Genomic DNA, 9,673 nt, shown 5'->3' with positions numbered 1-9,673 from the left:
TTCTAAATGATGGCTTTAGAACTGGAAACAGGTTCTACTTCTCTCTCCTTTATGATTGGAGCACTGTTGGTGTTTCCCTTTTCAGCATCAATTTACTTAATATTTCAATTTTAATATATTAAGGAATGAATGCCTACTAGATTAAATTAATAAATAAGTAGCTTTCCACTAAGCAACAAGTGCCTATTCACTTAATAAAAACAAATAACCTAATCTTGCCATGTATCTAATGGCTCATATTATTTTATAAATTTTTCATCAAAAATAACTCCCAACTCTATGCTACAGTTTTCCATATTCTTTAGCTTTATACAATAGGAAAGGTATTTTCTGCAAACGTATATAAACAATGCCCCCTAGCTCTCCGGGGCCTCCAAAAATGCACTGTGGAAAATTTGTGTGTGTGTGTGTGTGTGTGTGTATGTGTGTGTGTGTGTGTGTGTGTGTGTGTGTGTGTGTGCAAATAATACAATATTGAGTACATGCATTTACATTAACAAGACAAGTTGTGTGCTTTTGTTCTTTCATTCCCCTAATAATAGGACATTTTCTGGTACCCTATAAACATTACTCCTAACATCTGCTCCATTAATTTAGACTCAATCCTTCTTACAAACTCTCTTACTTTAAATGGCTTTTCTGAATAATATTCAGAGGCCTCCCTAAGACTTTAATCAGCCCACTTAAGTTCCAATATTCAACTTGCTCTCTAGTGAACAAAAACAAAGTAATATTAATGAACTAGACATTTTCACTTCCCAATATTCCTAATCTTTCATTTTTCTTTGTATTTTGCATGAGTATTCATATGAAGATGCAAATCGTGTATGGTGGGCAATGTTCATGGGTGGGCAAGAGGACAACTTTGGGTGTCATTTCTCTGGTGTCATCCTGAGATATGATTTAGGAATAACAATCAAAGTGTATGATATCTGGAGCAGATCTTACCCACATCCAAAGCATGCTTCTGTCTTTTATACCTCTGAACAAACTCATCAAGCTTGGTTAAAAGCCAAAATTAACAAAACACAGGCATACTAGATGCTAGATGCTTTCATAATCAAATACTGCAGAGCCTTGGAAAGAGGGTCAAATTGCTTGAAAAGAGTAATTCTAAAAGATGAACTAATTGTGAGAATTTATTTGTTTGTTTATTTGTTTGTTTTGATATTGTTTGGTTTCATTTTCACTACAAAGCCTAGGCTTGCTCTTAACTCATAGTCCTTGTCCTGTTTGGCTTTTCCTCAACATGACATAAGCTAGCAAAACTTGGGAAGAGGAACTTCAATTATAGGGTGTTTTCTTGATTAATGATTTATGAGGGAGGGCCCAGCCCTATTCTTGGGAAGGGAATTACAAATTCCAACATTAGATCATTTTTATTTAAAATTCCATTTTCTAGAATCCATCTCCTAACTGGTATGAGTCAGAGTAACTCAGATGGTGTTGAGTAAGGTAGAGTAAACTCTTCTTGCGTTCCATACAAGTAGCCAAATTTGGTTACCATTACTCCACATTTGTTGAATTTTGTTGTAAAATCCTCCGTATCATGCCCCGCCCCAATTGTGTGAATGGCACAAGGGATGTGACCAATAGCCCTCAATCTCCATAGCTCTGTTATACAGCTCTCATTGGCTGCACAACTTTCAACTCTAAGTCTACAAGAAGCAGCAAACCTAGCTCTTCTGATCTAACACTAACTTTTTACAACTGATAGAAGTACATGACTGTATAACCTCAGCACGCTCAACCTGGGGGGGAGAGCTGCCATCTATCAGTGGCCTCCCTAGGCTGGATACTAAAACAATAAAACAATTCCATTCAGGATTGTAAGGGCAGGCCTGAAACTTTTACATCCTTTGCAGCAAGAAAAATCACATTTGAGGTACCATTTTTGTTCCAACTTTCTTTTCTGTTGCAGTGATTAAATTATCTTACCAAAAAGTAATGAAGACATTCCTTTGATTGATCCCCTAGGTCACAGTCCATCCTTGTGGGAGCTTAGGATAAAAACTCAAGCTAATAAATGGAGACAGAACATGAGGAAACATTGCTACCTAGCTTCTCTCTTGCTTTGTCACTGTCTTGTGCTAAACTAGCTCTCTTGTCCAGTCCAGCCCCATTTAGTTATATTGCCAACTCAGTGGAAGAGATTTCAAACATCAATCATAATCAACACAGTCTCTCTCAGAGACAGTAATCAGATATTCTGATCTATTTTTGTTGTTAAATTGATGTTCCCTCAGATGACTCTAGGCTGTGTCATGTTGACAGTTCCTGCTAAATAGGAAAAAAGAAACAATATATGAGAAGGTTTTCAAGATCTAAAGCCAATATATGAATTATATCCAATCACTTAAGCAGCAAGACCATAAATATGTGACCCCTGAATACAGTTCCTCATGATGTGCTGACCCCCCAACTATAAAACAGTTTTCACTGCTAGTTCATAACTATATCTTTGACACAGTTAGGAATTACAATATAATTAACTGTGCTTTCTGATGGTCTTGGGCCAGTCCTGCAATAGGGTCATTTGATCTTCCAAAGGGAGCCTTGATCTCCAGTGCTGAGAACCACTGCTATAAACTGATGTAAATAAATAGATTAAAACAATAAAGAGCACTAAGAAAAAATGGAATGAAATTCTGAAACTGGGAAACATTCATAAATAGAAAAAAATTACAGTAATGCATTTAAAGAAAATGAATTTTAAAATGATACCAATAATTGATGTTTTATGATGATAAAAATAATTGCAAGGACAATTAGATATACTAGTGTTGGAATGGAATAGGTTAGGGTTAGGGTTAGCATATATGCTACAAAAGGAGCTGCAATCCAAATTAAAGGTAGATCTTAACTTTCTTTGATTTTTTTCTACCAAGTTCATTCCTCATGAACTGAAAAACTATTGTACTCTTCAAATTTCCATTGGTAGGCAGACATTGTTGGACTACTGTGAAGGCCTAGACTTAACTCTACAGGCTCAGGAATATGCCGTTATAACTCACAGAGCAGAATCCTCCTGCAGACATCATGTCTGCTGTTTAAAGGAAAGATTAACAGGATCCAGATACTCCTGCAGACAGCCTGTCTGCTGTTTACACAGAAAAGGAAAGCTTAACAAGATTCTGTCTGTGGTTTATGGCCCTTGGAGATATCTAGACAATCTTCCTGAGCAGTCCAGATAATCCTGCTCAGTGGGTTGTGGTTCCCCAACAAAACTCTAGATCAATAGTTTCAAAAAATCACCCTGCCCCTACTACTCAATCCCAAGTTGCCATTTCTGGAGTTGTGGTTTTTCCCTATAAAACCATATAAAACACCTGGGCTCCTGGCTGTGACTGAATTTCCTTCCATCTTTCATGCAGTGGTTCAGGTTGAACCTGAATAAAAGGACCCTTATGTGCTTGCATCAGAAACCAGCTCCTTAGTGGTCTCTGGGGGTTTCACAAAACAAGTACAACACTACCTGGACCACAGCTTGTAAGACATTCTGTTAAATCAACTTTGTACATACATGGAGAGATACATTCTCCCAGTCCGGTTCATGTAGAGAAGGTTGAATCATGAAGTTGTATTTTGTTTTTGTTTTTTGTTTCATTTTTATTTATTTATTTTTTACTTGCTCACTGAGGAAGATTGCTGGCTAAAAATGGTGCTCATAAACACATTCTTCCTAGCTCCATTATTCCCTAAGCATTCAATTGTCCCTGAAGACTGCTCCTTATTATTATTCAATTTGCCAACACTTTGCTCCAAACTTCACTAATAAAACTCCTTAAGCAATGGAGCCATCATCCATCTTTCTGAAGGGAGAAAGACCTATTATCTTGTTTGTGATCTAGTTCCTGCTTTTCTTTCCTCATTGTCTGAAGTCCCTGTGACAAGCAGGTAAAAAGTACATTCAGTTCACCTGACCTCAGCATGAAGCCACTTGCAAACATCTCCCTTTGTGTCCTTAAAATCTCTCTTTTGTTGTTAATATTCTGGGTACCCATCCTCCTGTGTAACTGGGAATCACTCCACTCCACATAGTATAGTGTGCTGTAAAAGCTACCTAGCCACACTGTGTCCAGGAGGATGAACAGGAAGGTCGTATGGAGGGCAGGAAGAGGCAGGGTTTGCTGTTAGAGCCAGGGGCAGGTGCCATTGAAATGCATCTCTCTGCTGGTTCAGAAAAGGTCTGAGTCTGGGGTGGAAGGCAGGGTCAGGAATCACTGTGCTGTGTCTTTAAGCAGGGTGTAACCCTGTGGGAGGTGCTCTTGTCACTCAGGCCTCACTAGCCAATCAGGCCCTCCAGGCGTCCTGCCAGTCAGAACTTGTGCAGGGTCTTTCCGGTTACCAGCTTCAGGCTTGGCTTTGAAGAGAAGCTGGCGCCAGTGTTTTTATGTCTTTTGCTGCAAGTGCTGCTGCAGGGACCTGAGTAGAGAGCATGGGCAAACTGGAAAACCACAACATGGTGAGCTAGGGTCCTATTCCCAGACTGGGAGGAGCAGCCATTTGAGGCATGGGAGCCAGTGTGGTGGGTCCTCCCCTGGCTGGGTGGGAGACGGTGACCAGATGCAGAGTTCGTCATGTTTTTGACTGCTCCTGCATGGTCTATTGTGGTCCTGCTGGTCCTGCATGATCCAGTGTGGTTCTGTGTGGTCTTTGCCATTCCTGGGTCGGCTGGCAGCCTCTGTGTAACTTCACTCCACAGGCTGCATCTCTGCAGAGCATCGCGAGTAGGGCTGTGCTTTGAAATAACCTTGTTGATATCACTGTGAAATGCCACTGCCCTTAGTGCCTATGTTACCTCTATGGAACAAAGATTTGCCAAATTCAGAGAGCTATTGTCCCATAATTTCTATATCTTCCACAAGTACTGCACTTCGAACTTTTCACATTTAGTTTTAGGATCTATCTGGAATTAATTCTGTGTAGCTTGTAGTCAGTATCTCCTGTGTGAAGTAGCATTCTACTGCTAAACTTTGATGTAGAAAAGTAGAATTGATGGTATAGGAATGATGGTACAAGGTCTTATCAGGTGTTAAGAGACATTAATTCACAAAATGCAATATAGATAAGGTAGGGCTGCATCACAAATAACCCAAAGATAAGTAATATACTAACCATACCAGCTAGAAATTAGCATAAGGTATAATTGTTTGGTACCCAGGATTTACCAGTTACATTCCCATAACTAGGAGACAATCCTGATTTAAAACCAGCAAATGGTTTTCAATTTAAGGCCCATCCATGCATTAAAAAAAAACAGCCTTTAAATGCTGCTCAAAGGACCATTCCAGAGTCACAAGCAACATTAAGTCTTGGTGTGCCATAAAGGTATATTAATTCTAGAACAGGGGCCTCTCCAGGCTTTCTGGAAAGCAGTTTTGAGTCAAGGTCTTCCATATTGATTGAGCTGGACTTGAACCCTGTCTGTAGCCCCACAGGACATTGCCCTTGTTGTCATCCTGACTAACCACCCTAAATCTTTTATTATACATCTACAGCACCACAGAGTTCTAAAATGGCCAGATTGAGTCACATAGCAGACTGTGCATTGCAGAACAGGGAAATGATTTGTGTATGGGGCACGGCTTCTCCCTTCAGACCAGAAGAGGAGGACCAGTGTACTCTGTACACTGCAGAGGGAAACAGACAAGACAATAATAGCTTGATCACAGACTGAAGTTGAAGGCAGTGAGCTTGCTGCAGGAGTCTCCATTATAAAAAAAGGACTGATCTGGCAAGTGAGTGACTTTCTCTATAATTTTTCTACATGTGTTAATTCTTCCATGTGAATGAAGACAGACTGAATTGGTGGGTATACAGTTTTGGGTAGATAGCTTGAACTACCAAGTATTCAGTTTCCAATTGGAGAACTCTCCTATGTAGATATGTGCAATCCTGGCTGACACAGTTCACTCAGATGTTTGAGACTCAGGCCATTGGATGTAATTCCATGTATTAGCTTATAACACTCAGTGGCCAACACTTTACATGGACAAAGTCATACAGTCTCTTAGTAATGGTATTCTCTCTACCAGGGTATTACCTACTCCATTTCAACACCAGTATACCTAATTGTCCTTCCAATTATTTTTATCATTATAAAACATCAATTATTGGTATCATTTTAAAAATTCATTTTCTTTAAATGCATTACTGTATTTTTTCTATTTATGAATGTTTCCCAGTTATAGAATTTCATTCCATCTTTTTCTTAGTGCTCTTTATTTTTTTATCTATTTATTTATATCAGTTTAGAACAGTGGTCCTCAACATTGGGGATCTTGGCTCACTTTGGGAGATCAAATGACCCTCTCACAGGACTGGCCAAAGATCTTCAGAAAGCACAGACAGATATCTATACTTTAATTCCTAACAGTAACAAAAATATAGTTATGAATTAGGAGTAAAAATCATTTTATATTTGGAGGTTTACCACATCATGAGGAAGTGTATTAAAGGGTCACAGCATTAGGTAAATTGAGAACCACAGTGTCTCTTGTATCTCAGGTTTGCCTCACACTATATAAATGAGAATTGCTTTGAACACCTACTCTTGCCTCTGCTGCCCAGTGGTGAAAAGACAGTCCTGAAACTCCTTCCCAGCTGGGCTTTGACTGGTTTGTGGGAAGGCAAAAATAGACCAGTGAATGAGCATCCTTCAACTTCTCTAGATTTTGTTGTGAATTTACAAATGAAGTGGGACCTATGTAAGAATTGAGTTCACTGGCCAACTGTAAAGCAGGTATAGTCACAACAGAGAAATGGATGGGTAAGAAAGAACATGAAAGCTTTCCTGCTATGACTGTAGTTGACATTAGCAATGAGTAGTTAGGTAATCCATTTTAGATAATAAATATTTTGACCAGCTATTTCTTGAATCCACAGACCAGCCTATGTAGAATCTGGATAAAAAACTGAATTTTCTTTCTTTTTAAAAAATATTTATTTATTTATTATGTATACATTGTTCTGTTTGCACACTAGAAAAGGCCACCAGATTTCATTATAGATGGTTGTAAGCCACCATGTGGTTGCTGGGAATAGAACTCAGGACCTCTGAAAGAGCAGCCAGTACTCTTAACCTCAGAGCCATCTCTCCAGCCCCCAGAACTGAATTTACATAAAACTAAACTACTGTAGTTATACCAATTCAACCTTTGTAGTAGAACTAGATAAAATGATGTGTCCCTGCCTAATATGAATGCTTTTTCCAGGTTTAAGATGTATATCCAGAGAGAAATGATGTGAGTAGTACTTGGTGTGTTCTAATACAAACTTTTAGTCTCTGGAGCACATGGCCATAAAGCCTGTTTCATCTTTTTACCAGAATTATTTGGGATTATAATTATAATATTTCCTGCCTCCAAGCCCTCCCATAGACCCTTGTGTTTTAATCCATGGCCTCTTTGTTTAACAACAGATATTGGTTGATGTGACCTGTGTTTGTTTGGTTGCAGGACCCCCCAGCTATGAAATACAGGGTTGGCTACACTGGACATTGAGTGTGTAATGAAATGTGCACACATAGGACCCTGTTCCTTGGAAGAGGAAGAGAAAGTGTTCTGAGAGATTAGAAGGTTTTACTAAACTACAAAATTTCCAGATTAGGGTTCTGTGCAGCCAGCCATTGTGTGGAAGGACCAACCTGGGAGAGTTTTTGCTCTCTGAGTCATTAGATCTCTGTTCACCCAGTAGGGGAACTGCTAGTGTCCTGAAGACCAGCTGGGTGGTCCTAGCTATTGAGGGACTCTGAGAAGGCTTGGCAATCAGGAGTCCCAATAGGAGGTAGCTTACAGATCCTTTCCAGGATTCTTTTCTAGTTCTGCTCTAGGGAGCTATAAGGATTCTTTTCTTGTTCTGCTCTAGGGAGCTATAAGAAAGACCACAAGCCATGCCATGGTGAGTGTGTGGGCCACCATCCCCAGACCAGGAAGAGCAGGTTGGCTGAACTGTCAGATCTGCTTGGTCTGGGATGGACCATGGACCAGATTGAGGTTCTGTTTGTCCCTGTGGTGACCTGTGTAGTGGCCCTTGGCCTCTGAGCTTTGTTGAGTATGGATTCCCTGGGGAGCGGAAGGCTTTGCTTTCTGGGCATGGGAGACTATGAGCTTGTAATATCATTGCCTCCTGCTGTGTAATTGAGTCTTGCCTCATGATATGTAATTGAGAATTGCTTTGAACACCTAATCCTGCCTCTGCTGCCCAGTGCTGGGTGGAGAGTCCCACAACATCTTCCATCTTTGCCTTGACTGATCAATGAGAAGGAAAACTAAACCAGTTAATGAGTGACCTCCAATCTCTGTGGCTTTTAGTGGGGACTTATAAATGAAGAGGGACCTGGGCAGGAATTGAGTGCATAGACCAACTTTGAAGCTGGTAGAGTCACAATGCAGAAATGGAGAGGCAAGATGGTGGTTGAGAGCTTTCCTACTTTAACAATAGTTGAGTTTAGCAATGTGGATTTAGGAAATCAATTTTAGATGCTCCATAAATGTCCTGATTGACCATTTCTTGGGCTTAACAGACAAGGGCAATCAAGAACCTTGATAAAAGTTGACTTTATCATGAAACTGAATTTCTATAGTTATAGTTGTTCAATCAAGATAAATCTGGGTCAAATGTGGCCCTGCTTAACAGGACTGTTTTTCTGGCTTTTAGATGTCGTTTCTTAGATAAAAGGCTTGAGAAATCTTTGATGTGCTCTAATACAAATCACTAGATTCTGCAGCACATGACCATAAAGCCTGTTCCATATTTTCAAAATATTTTTTGAGATTATAACTACACCATATCCACATTCTCTTTCCTGTCTCCATGCCCCACTATGATCCCTCATCTTTTTCATATCCTGGCCTGTAACAACAGCCACAGTGAATGTGACCTGTGTTTGGCTGCAGCACTCCCAGCTAGGAGGCAATGGGTTGGCTGCACTTCACATTGAGTGTGTGAAGGAATGTGCACACAAAGAACACTTAGCTTTGGATGAGGAACAAGATGCACAAGATGCACTCTAGGAGAGTTGAAGAATGTCGACTAAAATACATTCTTTTTAGATGAGGGTCCTATCGAGTTGAAGGGCAGAGCTCGAAGGACTGTGTTGTCTGAGTCATTTGGTCTCCAATCAACCAGCAGGGTACCTGCTAATGTTCTGAGGCCCAGATAGGTGGCCCTAGTCTTTGACAGACTCTGGGAAGTCTTAGCAATGAGGAGTCCTAGTGTCAGGTAGCTTGGAGGTTCTTTCTAGGCTTCACCTCTGCATCTGTTATAGTGAGTTGCAAGGAAGAAGGCAAGCTATACCACGGTGTGTGTAGGGTGTTCAGAGAAGGTCTGATGAGCTGACATTTCTTCTGGGGTTTGGATGGACCATGAGCCAGACTGTGGTTCTGTTCACACATGTGGTGACCTGGGCAGTCATCCTTGTCCTCTGAGCCTACATGTGTATGGCTTTCCTGGATAAGGAGACACTCTGCAGTCCTGGCATGTTAGGATATGATGCTTGTAATATCACTGTCCAGTGTGCACACACAGGTGTGTTTTGGTATGCAGTAGGAAGACAGATTGGAAAACTGAAAATCTGGTTTTTAGAACTCCTGATTATTACATTGCACTTTCAGGATTGTCTTATAAATGTTTCAAATAGTTTAGAAACTAGTAGGAAGATGGTGATGTG

General features: G+C 40.3%; 1 protein-coding gene across 2 annotated transcripts in view; it reads left to right on the top strand.

Annotated features, from left to right (window-relative positions):
* Positions 1-4,353: 4,353 nt before the first annotated feature.
* The window catches only part of LOC118570704 (zinc finger protein 431-like), a 76,834-nt gene continuing 71,514 nt past the window's right edge, over positions 4,354-9,673 (top strand). For both annotated transcript variants that reach the window (XM_036169362.1, XM_036169361.1), the window contains exon 1: positions 4,354-4,465. In XM_036169362.1, coding sequence (XP_036025255.1) covers positions 4,439-4,465 — 27 coding nt within the window. In that variant the 5' untranslated portion in view covers positions 4,354-4,438. The remainder of the gene's footprint in view (positions 4,466-9,673) is intronic.

Source organism: Onychomys torridus, chromosome 19 (assembly GCF_903995425.1).
Source record: "Onychomys torridus chromosome 19, mOncTor1.1, whole genome shotgun sequence".
Taxonomy (NCBI): Eukaryota; Metazoa; Chordata; class Mammalia; order Rodentia; family Cricetidae; genus Onychomys; species Onychomys torridus.
This window is presented reverse-complemented; position numbering and strand designations above follow the sequence as displayed.